The sequence below is a fragment of the Hemibagrus wyckioides genome, linkage group LG24, assembly GCF_019097595.1.
Source record: "Hemibagrus wyckioides isolate EC202008001 linkage group LG24, SWU_Hwy_1.0, whole genome shotgun sequence".
Classification (NCBI taxonomy): Eukaryota; Metazoa; Chordata; class Actinopteri; order Siluriformes; family Bagridae; genus Hemibagrus; species Hemibagrus wyckioides.
The window spans coordinates 6,994,699-7,010,353 of record NC_080733.1 but is presented as its reverse complement, the minus strand read 5'-3'; the positions used below and the strand labels follow the sequence as shown (position 1 = coordinate 7,010,353).

The window sequence follows — 15,655 nt, the reverse complement described above, 5'->3', positions numbered from 1 at the left end:
GACAAAGGCATAATGAGTTGAAAACAGTCTCTAGAGTTATCTTTCTATATGAAGACAGGTCTTTCTGCAGGAATATTATGTCTGTTAGGTCTACAGTGTAATTTGATCAGCTTTTATGGGAGTCTTCAGTGGGACAGAAGCTCCTCATCAAGATCCAATAACAGTGATTATGAACTGCACGATTCATATCTTCCTTTGGCTTGGCATGAAGCACAGTTCCCAATTAAAGTGCATACACGGGTTACATTAAATATGAGGTGATGTTAATCAAGCAGACAGGAACGTTACTCGCAGAGGATCCTTACCTTCATAATAGATTTTGAAGCCATGGGCACTCACAGCGAAGTCACTGGTGAGCCGCAGGGAGAAGACGGACCCTGTGCTCGTGACTGGAGGTGGGATTTGGAAACCTGTTAACCTGTTAAGGAAACATAAGAGAAAATAGATATTTAGGTTTACATCCAGCACTATTCTACACCAATTTGGAGCATAAATAGTGCGTGAGTAGTGTTCACAATGAAAAGACGAAGTGCACTCCAAATACCAGGATTATGCATTTCAACTGAATAAACAAAGTGAAGGATGTTGGGCACTTCATTCACTCATCACTCGTGACTTTGTTTATGTAGGGGAAGAGGGGTGGGACTGACAGGTGCTGATGCTGGATGGGAAAAATGGCTGACGTTCATTTGAGGTCCATTTGAATTGATACTACCCTTCAAAAATTCATATACTAGATGGTAGAGTACATACTGCATAGTATGTAGTATGTCATTTGGAACACGACTAATATTATGGTTACAATGAGAACATTGTTTATTTTATAGCCAATAAAATTTAAATTACAAATGTCCGTTCTTTTCTTGTCTCTGAAAACTAAAATGAGTTGAATGGAGTCTGTTATGATCAATGGCCAGAGCTAGACACATATTCTAGACTAGTGCAATACTTTAAGTGGTCAAGTGAAAAGATGAAGAGTGCTGTCTGAAATCAGCCCCACTGAGACCCAATGAGAGCCTGTAATCTGCTCAAATAGTGTGCAGACCCTGTCTCCTTAGAGAAGGACTTGAAAACTTCTTAATACAAAAAGTAAGAAATAGATGTCTGTGTGAGAGAGGGCAAGGATATAACCAGTAGAGCTTCAGAGCCAATACCAGAGAAGAAGCCAAGGATTATCAGTGTAACAGTGTGTTTATGCCACCACAGGAAAATGATCTCCTCTTGAAATGCATTGAATTGCATTCATGTCCAAAGATTTTAAAGGATTAATACAACACCAAATCTAAATGACAGGCTTTCCTGAAGCTTCAGGTATATGCTAGCTTCCTCTTAAGTGGCACACATACGTACTGTAAAAATAAAATCACATAAATAGTACATAAAATCATAGTACGCAATTATGCTGTAAAAAACCCCCAGCATGATTGCCTTTAAGGTTTCGAGGCTTATCAATGCGCAGTTTTTTAATAAGAGGAAAGCTGTATTTTCAGTCACATTAACCTTTTTTAAATCTTCATATTATGTACCCATGGATACGCTGGAAAGACAAAATGCTACAGTTTTGTTTTCAATTTGATAAAACCCCAAGAAGATATAACCTGGAAAACATGACAAAGTAAATTGCCTAAAGCCATTTAGTTAAAACAGCACATCAGATCTACAACAGGAAATAAAAGACTTCTGATAAAACACAGAACTGACAGGGGGGAAAAAAACAGCAAACAGAACCTACCCAAACCTTGGTACCAGTTTATTCTTTATTTTTCATTACTGCTTATCCCATGCAGGGTCCCAGGGTGCCTGGAGCTTATCCCAGGGGACACCATGGACAGGGTGCCAATCAAACACACATACACACACTACAGATCATTTGGAGATGCCAATCAGCCTACAGTGCATGTCTTTGGACTGGAAAGAAACCCTCAAAGCATGGGGAGAACATGCAAACTCCACACACACACACAGCATGGAGACAGGAATCAAACCCTTATCCTGAAAGTGTGAGGCAAACATGCTATTTATTGTTTATTCCAATTCATCTTGAAGATTTAACAATGGAGTTGAGGTGCAGGCCACACAATTTCAGCTTTGGCAAACTATGTCTTTATGGACCTTGCTGTATGCACATGAGTATTTGAACATGTTTTTGCTTCTTAGTACCAGGAAAGGGAAATCTTAACACTAACACAGCATACAAAGAGATTTTAGACAACTGTTTCCTTCCACCATTGTTGCAACAGTTTGGGGAAGAACCACATGAGTGTGATGGTCAGGTGTTTGCAATCTTTTGGCCTTGTATAAGCCTCATTGCCCCTCAAAAATTTGAACTGCTAATTTCTTTCTTTTTTTTTTTTGCTGTTCTGACCACATTAAGTAAGTAAATGCAATTGCAGTAAACACCAGAAACTGTGTGTATAAAAAGTCATGTTGACTCACAGCTCCTTCTGCCCTTGAAGAACAATAGATACGATGGAAGCCCATGTGAAATGGATAGCTTTTGGGTATGCTAATTCTTTCATACTGTATCTGAATTCATTATAAATGGCAGATAATTACACAGTATCTCTAGGACATGGACCAGATTCCCTCTAATATTGCTGACCTTTAAACTGTGACACATTTTAAAAAAACGTGCAAGAATTTTTTTTAAAGCCCTTTTCGTTCTCATTTGGTCTAAAGACTACAAAACCTTACATTTCTTTACACATCTATTAAATATTTCTTTAACCAGGAACAAACAAAATGAAACTAATGTCAAACAGCATTTGTAAGTTGTTAATAAGACTGTTCTGGTCCCTAATGCATACAATATTGTTGCATCTGGTCTGATCCTTTGAACATCTTGTAGCTTACACTGTGAGTGTCCATGGATAAGACTAGGAGCTATATTCCATCATAACCTCATCCATCCCCAAGCTGTCTGCCAATTAAAAATAATTTGCTTCCTTTGGCTAACTCTCTTCATATCTTCCACCAACACCCTCTGGCATTTCTCACTTCCTATCACACCTCATTCCTCTATTTGGATAACTGCCACCTTCCACTTCTGCCCAGGCTGTAGACTATTTTAAGATGTTTTGTATGTTGCTTTAAGGGACATACATTAAGGCTAATTTTACAGTCCTAATTTACCGTAATTATATACATCAGCCACAAAATTATGACCACCTGCGTAACATTGTGTTGGTCCCCCTTTTGTTGTCAAAACAGCCCTGACCCGTTGAAGCATGCTCTACACTAGATCCCTGAAGGTGTGCTTTGGTATCTGGCACCAAGATGTTAGCAGCAGATCCTTTAAGTCCTCTAAGTTGTGAGGTGGGGCCTCCATGGATCAGAATTGTTTGTCCAGCACATCCTACAAATGTTCGGTTGGACTGAGATCTGGGGAAGTCAACACCTCAAACTCGTTCTTGTGCTCATCATCAAACCATTCCTGAACCATTTTTGCTTTGTGGCACAGTGCATTATCCTGCTGAAAGAGGTCACAGCCATCAGGGAATACAGTTTCCATGAAAGGGTGTACATGGTCTGCAACAATGCTTAAGTAGGTGGTACGCGTCAAAGTAACATCCATGGATGGCAGGACCCAAGGTTTCCCAGCAAAACATTGACCAAAGCATGAACTGCCTCTGCCAGCTTGTCTTCTTCCCATAGTGCATCCTGGTGCCATGTGTTCTCCTGGTAAACGACGTATACACACCTGGCCATCCACATGATTTAAAAGAAAATGTGATTCATCAGACCAGGCCACCTTCTTCCATTGCTGTGGCTATGCAGCCCCATACAACAAACTGTGATGTACTGTGTATTCTGACACCTTTCTATCAGAACCAGCATTAATTTCTTCAGCAATCTGAGTAACAGTAGCTCGACTGATGGAGTAGATCACATGGGCCAGCCTTCACTCCCCACATGCATCAATGAGCCTTGGCTGCCCATGCCTGTTTACCACTGTTCCTTCCTTGGTTCACTTTTGATAGATACTGACCACTGCAGACCAGGAACACCCCACAAGAGCTGCAGTTTTGGAGATGCTCTGATCCAGTGGTCTAGCCATCACAATTTGGCACTTGTCAAACTAAAAGTGTATAAATAATATAATAATAATATAATGATAAAATATATATATACAGCTCTGGAAAAAAAAAAAGAGACCACTGCCCAGTCTCCAGATTTGATCCCTATTGAAAACCTCTGGAATGTCATCAAGAGGAAGATGGATGATCACAAACCATCAAGTAAAGGTGAGCTATTTGCTTTTATTTTTAAAGTTCCCCAACAGCAATGTGAATAACTGGTGGAGATCATGGAGCCAAAACGCATGCAAATCGGGGTTATTCCACCAAATACTGATTTCTTAATGTTATTTAGCCAAAGCATTAACACAATTTGTTTACAAATTATTTGCATTTTGTTTTATTTGAGTTATTAAAGCTCTGCAGATACTGCATGATCTTGGGTTATTTTCATTTGATTGAGTTGCCATTTCCTTTAAATATACACTCTACATATAACAATAGTTATATTTTAAATTTAGGAGAAATATTGTCAGCAGTTCACAAAAAATGAAACAAAACTGTTCATCTCACCAATACATGAACCAATAAACGTAAGAACAAATAAACATAAGAAACTGATTATTTTGCAGTGGACTCTTATTTTTTTTTCCAGAGGTGTATATATATATATATATATATAATAAGTCTCCTACTTATTTGCTTTCCATAAACTTCCTTTTTAAAGTTTGTTTATTGCTACACTGGGTGATGTATTTCAGCATTCGGAGTCAATCATGATATCAACGGCCAGTTAACTGTGGAAGCGATTCTGGTGCGTTTTTAGATGCAAGGCTTTTCTTTCTAAAAACAAACCTCACGATTTTAACACATGCAGTGTAGAGGTCTCCTCTGAGAAAATGTTGAGCAGTTGTATACAAGGCTTTATGGATTCTTTTTACAAGTTAGCATGGGGCAAATGAAATAAAACAGCAGCATTATTTGGCCCGCAGGCCTCAAGTTTGACACCGATGGTATAAACAATGAAGTTGATATGCTTGTGTAACAAATGGAAACTATCCAGATACCAAAGTTTTCATACACATTCAACAATTAAAGTTTTATTGCAAGTCATTTTAAATGAGCAATATTAAAAACCAGTTTGTCCCGCTTGTAAGAGTCTCAAGATTTTTTTTATTTGCTGATAGTAAAGAAAAGGGAAAAGGAAAAATCGCCATGTGCATAACTTTGTAACTGACCTTTCAAAAATAAAGCAGTGATCTAAATGTGGAAGACATCTTCTATTATTTGTTAAAAGTTAAAATTTTAGAAATAGCAAAGAGATGAACTTATGTTATGTCCTGCTAATAACTGTAAGAAGATAGTATAAAAAAATGCTTGAACTGCTGATCCTTTAGTGAAGGAGCTACTTGAGTTGTGCAGGAGATCATAGCACTGTAGCATCTAACCTTATATACCATGCATGTCAACTATATTTAGTATTTCTTTCTGTTTTTTTTACCCTCTCTAGCAGTCTGAAAACATCCACACTCTTTCCTCTGCAGTACTTCCAGTCACTAATCACCTAATAAGGTGACTGACACAAGATCCATAAGTACCTTATTATGTGCATTATCTATTGTTTGAGAAGAAAACATAGCTAATGTTAGCTAACAAATGTTTCCACAAGTCAGGACCCAGCTGTCTACCTACAACTACAGGATAGGAAGCACTTCTCTGAGGACAATGATGTACACTATAAGACATTTTTGGACAACTTCATGCTCCCAACTTTGTGGGAACCCTTCCTGTCCCAACATGACTGCACACCAGTGCACAAAGCAAGGTCCATAAAGACATGGATGAGTGAGTTTAATGTGGAGGAACTTCACAGAGTCCTGACCTCAACCCGATAGAACACCTTTGGGATGAATTAGAGCGAAGACTGTGAGCCAGGCCTCCAACATCAGTGCCTGACCTCACGAATGCGCTTTCTAGAGTAATGGTCAAAAATTCCCATAAACACACTCCTAAACCTTGTGAAAAGCTGCAAAGGGTGGGCAAACTCCATATTACATTCATGTGCATGTAAAGGCAGAAGTCCCAGTTTTGGCCTGGCTCACAGTCTTTGCTCTAATTTATCCCATAGGTGTTCTATCGGATTTAAGTCAGGACTCTGTGCAGTCCAGTGAAGTTCCTCCACACCAAAATTGCTCATCCATGTGTTTATGGACCTTGCTTTGTGCACTGGTGTTGGAACAGGAAGGGGCCATCCTTCAAACTGTTCCTACAAAGTTGGGAGCATGAAATTGTCCAAAATGTCTTGGTATGCTGAAGCATTAAGAGTTCCTTTCACCGGAACTAAGGGGCCAAGTCCTGAAAAACAACACCTGAATTCAATTATTTGGATTGGTGTCCCAACACTTTTGGCAATATAGTGTACATAATGTAGAAAGAATTCCATTTAAGATATACTGGACCATAACCCTCTTTACACAGAGTTGAAAATCAGCAGCTACCACTGAACTACAATGTCAGAATACGTTTTGACTTATTTACCTCACTGAGGTCACTTTGGTAAGGTAACTTTGGACACTGTGATGTCATTCATGTCTGTTTCATTAAGCTACAGATGCTAGTCATACAATACACGCATGCTAGCATCAGGTAGAACGGAGGACGTTTAACATTAGAGGTGAAACATCTGTAAAACAGAAGCCCAGTGATCAAGGCTTCCTATTGTGTGAAATTTATTGTCCTTTTCTTCGCTTAGTAGTTCATACATTTTATCATTTCATTGGAAAATAAGGCGATAATTAATATTGAAATAAATAAATAAATATATTTTTAGTATTGCATTATTTGTGTGTATTTAAATTGTATTTCAATATTTGTCAGTTTTGTTTAATATACTGTATAAATAAGAATGACTGCAAGGCTTATTGTACAAGTATTGACTAAATAAATCAATACTTGTGGAATCTAATGTCACAATAGGTCTTAGGGTTTCAATTTTAATTGGATTGTCTAACATGCGCCTGTTAGACAACAAAATGCATTCATTTTAAATTTATATCACACAACATAATACACTGCATTAAACAAAACAACATAACAGCAAGCTTCCAATGTATTTATATTCATAAATAATTCTAATTAAAATGTATTACAAATCCTAATTAGGTTCAAAAATCATTTTAAACAGGTTAAACACTAGAAATAAGGGTGAAAATGACCCGTGGCTGGGTATTAATGAATCAAATTCTGTTAAAGCAACCAAGCATGTTGGGTTTTACACAAAAGCACACACTGGGTGACCAAATTAACCCGATGTCTTTAATACAGTATCCCACTGACTCTCACTGGGTTACATTTCCTTCAGAGTGTAATTAACTGTATACAATATGGGACCCCAAGTTTTACTTTTATTTCTCCTTCCAGAAATGCATGCTTCCTAACCGAAGTGCAATTACTAAGAAATAAATGCCAGGATCCTGTCTTTCTTCTAGAAGAACGAAAACACTTTGAGTCATTACTCCCCCTCATTACTCCTAATGCTGCTTTATTCACAAATAGCATTTTCCTCTTTTTAATCTGGTAATTACATTTCACCAAATGTAGTCATTCATACCAGTGTTCTGAGATGAGAATTCTTCTTCTTTCCCACTGTCCCTTTATTTCTCTAAAGGAAAAGAAACATTTTGTGTGGAAGCTAACTGTGTCGACTGTAATGGCAGCCTATTGAGTAGCAAATAAAAGGGTGGACGTGGGGGATTGGAGCAATATGGCTGTCTCTACCATTTGATCAGAACGAGAGAGAATCATAGGGATGCGTTAAAACTGCTTCTCTGGTGGCATCTGTTTCAGACTGATTGCAGGAGACAGGCTAAGCTGGCTCTGGAGTGAGGGAAATTGCTTTGCGCTCTGACTGAGTGGAAACTCATCTTTTAAAAAATACTTTAGTGACAGCACAGCAATACTCAGTCATACAACTTGGATTTCCTTCTTAATAAAAGTCAACTTAGAACTTTAAGTTCATTAATAAGTTATTAACATGTCTGTTGTCATGGTAAAGCTTATATGCTTTGGTATTTTCCACAGAATATTGCGCAATAATTCTTAGAAATGAACCCTAATGGCAGAATTTTGGACAGCACTTGAAGCTCAGTGTCCATCACTTATAGCTTACTGGAGAATATCTGCATTTTTTTTTATATTCATTTTAAAAAATTGTAATATCAACAATTATAACTGAAAGTATTATCATTATAGCTATTATTATTAATAGCATATTGAATACAAAAAATAAAGAATTTCCTATAGTTTGAAGCATAGCATATCATAATCACATAGTTATTTAGCTTTTTTTTTATTGCAGCTATACAACATTCATCTAAGAAAAAAAATATTAAAAAAGCCAGACTTATTTAGAGGTTTAGAGAGCAAGCAGGGGACAAACATATTTGTTTAAGAAGAAAAAATACCACCAGCTTTCCCCGTTCACTAGAGGTTCAGTCATCAATCAAAAGAAAAAGACAGTCATTGATTTTATGAAACCCCAGAGTGTTAGCCTAATTTAAGCCGGGAGCTCAAAGGGCCTTGGCTGTCACCAGAATAAGTGGGCCACAGTTAATGGATTTAAGAAAGCCTCATCTTCTCCAGTAATATACTACAATGGAGTTTACCGCAATTTGCAAGTAGAGCCCCATTTCAATAACACTCAATTGATTCCCGGACACGACATGCATTTAAAACAGGACATAATATTGTGTTTGTTCTCAAGCGAGCGCAAGATTAACACTTAGTGAAAAAAAAAAAAAGAGTCTGTTATGATGGACTATCATGGCAACATACAAAGCAGATCCTGAGACTATTACATAAACAGCACTTTCAGTACACGCCAGACTGGAACACACTATAAGACCATCTACACAAACCAAATGCATAACAATTTCTCTGTCTTGGTAAATGACTAAGACTTACTGAAGAGAGAGAGAGAGAGAGAGAAAAAAAGACGCCTCTCATCAATTTGTTTCATAGTGTCATTTAACCTCAGGGTGTCTGTCACTGTGTCAGGAAGTTTTATCGTTCCAATAGGTGAACATTCCAATCTGTCTCCAAATATTTAAGAACTACATAAAAAACACAGAGAAACGCTCATGCTTGGAATTTAACACATCATTTAACACAAATAGAAAGGAGAATAAATAACCCCTGGCACTTTGCTGGATTTCTTATCCAAAAAGTGCTTACATGTCCTTTTATCACTTTCCACTCTTTTTGCTGATGTGTAACTATATGCTATAGCTCCTGCATACTGATCAAACTGTTAATGCACACTGTTTGTGTTTCAGAGTAGTTTGTTCCTGTGTATGGTGTGTTCAAGTCATGTCGGAAAAATAGCATTTCCGAGTTGAAACAAACGCCACTGCAGTGTCAGAATTACGGGTGGGATTTTCTATGAGCTCCGAGTTAGGGGCGTGTCACTAAGAAAACGTGGTAGAATCAACGAATGCAACGTCTTTAGTTCATGGTAAAAAAAATTTTTAATTGAACGTTTACTTGTCTCAGAAACTGATTTTAGTCATTATGCGTTAATACAACACGATGTATAATTACGGTAAAAATTAAATAAAAATAAATTAAAAACACATTCTTCAGAATGTTAAACAATTAAACTGCATTGTTTTAGTTAGTTAATTAATTCCATCTTGCTCCAAACCGAAGTGAACTGAACGCACCTGATGTCGTAATTACGACTTGTAAATACAAAGTTCCTAGTAAGACACAGAGATAGATTACAGATCGTTATTTATTCTTTTTGATTTAGCATGTGGTGTACAATAACTGTCCCTTCAACAGTCAGTTCTTAACAAGGTCTTGTTTTGACCTGTTGATGAACTGTTGAATTTCTATGCAAACTTTTGATGGTAGAGTAAAGCCACAACCAGTCCAATGCTGGTTGTTGTGTTTAAATAATATACTGGACATGGGGTACGTTAGGTCACTAGACAGCAGACCTTTGGCATATACAATAAAATAAAGTGTGGGTAAAACAAGAAGATGAGAAAGTATTCAATAATAGAAAGCCCCCCCTCTGTACACAACAGTTCATCTCCTCTCCTTCATCTCTCCAGGCAGGGGGTGGATGTAATCTGCCAAGCGGGTCAGGAAGGACAGACAGGCCACAAACGATAAGGTCCAGCTCTGTCTCTCAGATCCCGATGAGCGTGTAGGATGTCCTTGGCTCTGACCATACATCTCTCTCCTCCTTAAATATCACTTTACACGCTGTCATGTGAGATATTGTGTTTAAAGGTGAATACTGCAAGTCCATCCATCATCTGCAGCATCTAGCTGAGTTGAAACACATAATATCATGTATATCCCAGAAGAGCTCTGTCCTGGGCATAACAGTCCATAAATCTTCACTCCTGGAGGTGGACTGGGTAAGAGTAGTGTTTCAAAACCCTGAGCTCATTTCCAAAGATGCCAAAACCAACATCAAGAGATAGTTAGTGGTCCCTCTTTAGGCGTGGCATTGCAAAGAGCCTTAACAGATTAGAAGCTCAAACAAACATCACACATTTCTATTGTGTTCTTCTGGTTCATGTATCATCACTACCACTTTGAGCACTGAATAAGAGACACACTGCATCAGTGTTATGAAGTTTGTGCTTTATTAAAAATACTCCTTTACACTGATAATATACACTTATATATATGACTATATAGAGTACAGCAGCTTCCACAAGACAGATCATCTATGTCATGCTGCCTTGAAGCTATGTTAGCTAACTAGCTACATCTTCAAACAACCAGGAAGTTTATTTGGGCAGCACACACTTGTTAACATTACCAACTTAGCAGACATCGACTTACTCTCCCTATAATGACAAAGAGTTTTTTTTTTTTTTTTTTTTCTCCTCCTGATGAATCCCCTCCAGGGATTATTTTTCCCACCTGGTATGCTTCTGTGCTCTTTACTGCTTTGAGGCACTCTCCCAAACAGGACAGGTACAGGTACTTTGTCAATGTCCTGTTTATTTTCCTTTAACATGAGTAATTTTTAGCAATCTTTCACCTCCATTTACATTCACATTGTGCAGAGAAGCCTGAATTTCACTCCTAAATATAATACCACAACACCTGACCAAACTTTTAGTTCTACTTGAGACAAAGCTTGAAGTTAAGCCACTGATATTTTAAATGCATATTTAACATCTCTTTCCTCAGCTAGGCCTTTGGTTTTGTAAATGCAATGCACCAAATGTTTAAGACTGGTATAGCTGTAAATCTTACATATTAACTGTAAATCTCAGTATATACAGTATTAAATGTCCATGTGAGCTTGTTTATCTCAACTGCCTGTGCACTTTAGGAAATTTACTTCCTGTGCATGGCCTGCTTTAAGAGGAACTGATAATGAAGTAGGCTTTGGGTAGTATGCCAGCACTGTAATGAGAATATCTGATATTCAAATGTATCATCTGGCTACATTTAAAATGTCAATCAAAGTCCAAACTGTACTTAGAGAGCCATTTTAGATCCAACAGTTGACACGGAAAAAACGAGCGCATGGAAGAATTAAGTCAAACAGAAAGGTTTCCAAATGTCTAATGAATCCCACCTTGCATCTGCAGGCACGGTTTTGAATGCGTGTGGCAAACTTTAGCTGGCTGCAGCACAGCCCAGATGCTAATAGTGCAGCTCAATAGCCCAAAGTAAAGGCCTTCTGTTGCCTCCATATGCTCTTAGCCAGACACAGCACTTGCACAAGAAATCAAAAACCTACATTCTTTCAGCACCACAGCCTCTCCCAGCAGGAGAAAGCTCCTCGCATTCTCCTTCTTTTGCAATCTGCTGCTGAGGACAGTACCACGTGCTTTCGTACATACTCTGCTATTTATAAGGAGCCTTCTGCTCACTAAGCGAGACATGGTTGCTTGCCTCTGGCTAATAAGCTTAGGATTTTACTAGTCAAGCAAAGTGGCAGCCGAATGAGAGCTGATAAATTCCTCCTCAGAGAGGCTAACTGTGCTAACAAGTGAAACTGCCAATGTGATATGTTTGAATACAGGCAATTTTTTTCAATTTCATTCTATTAACGGTGTACAGTTAGGGGATGAATTTCGACAAATTAAAGATTGATGATATAATACGGGATGACGTAAAATAATCATAGTTAATAATAAAAGATTATAAGAAATGATTAACTCCCATACATTTATTCATTTTCAATAACTGCATCATCCACACACACCTAAGATAAAGTTGTCATAGCCAATTCATTTACTAAGGAGGAGAGAACAGGAAGCATGGGGAGAACGTATATAGAAACTTCAAAGGTCAGCGTCAAACCTGGGAACTTGGAGCTGCAAGGTGGCAAAAAGTTTCCCGCTGCACCGCCCTCACCCCATATCTGAAATATTGCAGTCTTATTTTATCCAGAACACTTTTTTTAAACTAGATAGCCACTGCAGGAAATTGACTTTACTCTTGCTTTCATGTGAGAAGTAGATATACCAGAGCACTGAACCCACTAGCTGACTGACACAATCTGGAATCGGATCTGAGGCAATCAAGCTGTAAAGCTTTGATAGAAAAGCCAGATGGTGGTATGGCAAGTGCACTAAAGTATATATCAAGTTGAACCTTACACACCCTGTGAATTCAAGCGAGACACTTAAGACACGGAACCGTCTCTCCTGTACGTAATGTTCATATATACACATTTCGAGTGCTAATCTCTACTGAAGATCAGCACCGGGCTGGCAGTAGATGTATCCAAAGCACTAGAACTGCTACATAGTTGATTCATTCCCAAACCTGCTAGCTATAAGTTACTAATATGGCTTACTCACAGAGCATCATCTTTCTGCAAGTACAGCTTTAGACAGCTGATTTTTAAAGCTGCTGTGACGGCTTTCAGTCTGCGTTATAAACAGACCTTTGAAATATTGTGCCCGCATTACTACTTCAGGTGTTTTCTGCAATTTCATTTTTTTCTCCAGCAAATATGACTTAAAATGGTCTGAGCTTGTATAATCCCTCAAAGCTTTTGTGCTGTTTTGAAATACACTCCAATTGCATCTATGATAACAGTGTAAAAATGGAGCAGTTAAGTCAAAAAAAGGCTCCACAGTTCCAGGCTCCAGCAGCTGACTGATGGATATAGGCTACAGGAGCAGAGAGGGACAAGGCCATGAGTGCAGCCTTGTGGTCCAGGGCTGGGTTGGGCAGGCCAAGGGCCTTTAAAGCCCTATTAAATCCTACTGACATGTCATTCATTACAGCAAGGTGAGCCAGTTACTGCATGTACTGGCAAAGATACATGGACCCTAACGGTCATCAACAGGCCCTGTCATTAGCACACCAATCAAAGTTGGCTTGACTATTTAAATCTTACTGGTAATCAATCACATCTAAATAGGAGGTAAAATACACACACACACACACACACACATCAGATTTCATCATTTAAACACCATATAAATCAAATCACAACAAAATGCACTCTTAAAGTTTTTTTCTGATGCCAAGGGCACACACACAAACACACACACAAACACACACACACACAGCCTCTGGAACCTTTATTGAATTAGACAGAAGGAATTGTGCAAACACAGAGAGTCCTGTTTGTTTAAAGTTATATTTGGATATTTACAGGACAGAGAACAAGGTGTGTGCATCTTGTGCTCTTGTCTACATGAGTTGCTGCACAGCGCTGTTTTATTCTGGTCTTTGTTCTTACAGAGATAAAAAAAAATAAAAAATTAAATAAGGGACACAAATAGCCTATACAAGCATGAACAGAAAAAAATCCCTCAATATGAAACACATTACCTTTTGTAAGATGCATGCATCAATCTATATTACCGTGCCAGAATGCCATTTTTGTTAGGTTTCTTCTCAGTTTATTACGAAAAAGTAGTGGGGATAATAATAAGTTACTGTGCTTAAGAGAAACACAATTTGTTAAACAAATGGAAAGGTTTTCAGCAGTGTACTTTGTTACCTTCACCACATGGTCTATTCATGTCCAGTTCTGACAAGAAACTTATCAAATATGACCTTTCCAGATTTGCACAAAAACTGTATAATAAATGTCTTTTAGGAATTGTGACTTTTAGGCAAGTTAAAAATGTACCATAGCCTGGAAAAAAAAGTATTTTATTGTATTGTAATATTGTTTTTTATGAAAATAACTAAGACACCTGTACAGTAGCTCATCTCCATCCTCTTCCCTCTCTGCCTCTGCCTCACAAATCTGCATAGATAGTCTGAAGACCATGAAGCGATAGCACTTTGAAAGGCCTGGTTACATACTGACTATGGAAATTATCTGATTTTTCCTCAGAACCAATTAGTCTCACAGTCTCAACCTCTAATGCTTTCCAGATGAAAATCCTGTAATACTTCATAAAGCAGCAGATTGGTCTTTCATTGGGGAAATCAACACTCTTTTAAGATTAGAGAAATCTTACCAATGAAACTGACCCTAAAAGATTAAAATGGAACTGCTGACTGGCAAGGATTAACTGACCATTTTATTTCTACCGTTGCTATATCACAACACCACAGAATAAAAACTGGGAGGTATCAGCATGCGGAAAATATATGCGATATACAGTAGGTATATCCGATCCCACAGCTAGACACTCTCCAAAAGAAAAGCTGGTTAAATAATAATTAGTCAATAACGTACGAGAAACGTTTAAAAAATAACTCAGGTCTTGATTTTTTGGGGAAAATGTGTCCTTCAGTTGAAAAGTCTTCATGGTGAATTCACTGTTGTCTGTTTTTATTTGCAATGATCCAGGTGTTCATTCAAACACAGTAGCAGCTGCATCTTATTCCACTTGTTTAATCAATTAGTCTCTGTCCTCCAGCAACTTCGGAAATGCATTTGTCTGGTTGGGATAAAGACCTGCAGCTACATGGGCCATTTCAGGATAAGTTTGGACAGCCTAGTATGGCACGTACAGTCAGAACAAAATTGCTAAGATGAAAGCTGTCATGTGACCAGGAAGCACACTGAGGAACCGAACACAAGGCTTCTTATAGAAGCTGGTGTGAGTTTAGCTGCACTGGAACTGTGCCACGATTCCCATGAATGTGAACGCAACTCGGGTCCGCAATTGTTCAGGAAGTAACCTCTGTCTGTTTTAGACAAGGATGACATCATTAGTTTCTACAACATACGGGAATCGTGAGTGACGGGAACGCTGTGTGGTGATGTGATGAGGTGCTTTACCTCCACCTCGATCTGAATGATGACAGCACAGTGACTACATCACTCAACTAAAACTATAAAATCATGCTGTCTTACTTGCAAGCCTTTAACAAACACTGAAAGTTAAACATTCGTTTGTCAGCATAACTAATTTGGCTTTTTTTTTTTTCATAAATCATGATTGTACCAAGTGACCTGAAAAGTGGCATCAAAAAAGAACTGAAACCCTAAATGTCCATCTTTATTTCTGCCAGGAAAGAGCAGATTAGGGAAAACGAGAGGGGGGGAAAAAAATAACAAAAAAAAAAATCATTCCATCACTCATGGCATTGGTATTTTGATGTGGAAGAAATCATTACTCAAAATTCTGCTGAATATTTAATGTCACCAGCATTCTGCCCTAATGTGTGCCTGACTAGTG

The 15,655-nt window shown here is 38.1% G+C and overlaps 1 protein-coding gene across 5 annotated transcripts in view; it reads right to left on the bottom strand.

Annotated features, from left to right (window-relative positions):
- csmd3b (CUB and Sushi multiple domains 3b) overlaps positions 1–15,655 on the bottom strand; it is a 414,649-nt gene that overhangs the window by 327,130 nt on the left and 71,864 nt on the right. For all 5 annotated transcript variants that reach the window (XM_058378182.1, XM_058378183.1, XM_058378184.1 and 2 more), the window contains exon 3: positions 306–418. In XM_058378182.1, coding sequence (XP_058234165.1) covers positions 306–418 — 113 coding nt within the window. The remainder of the gene's footprint in view (positions 1–305; positions 419–15,655) is intronic.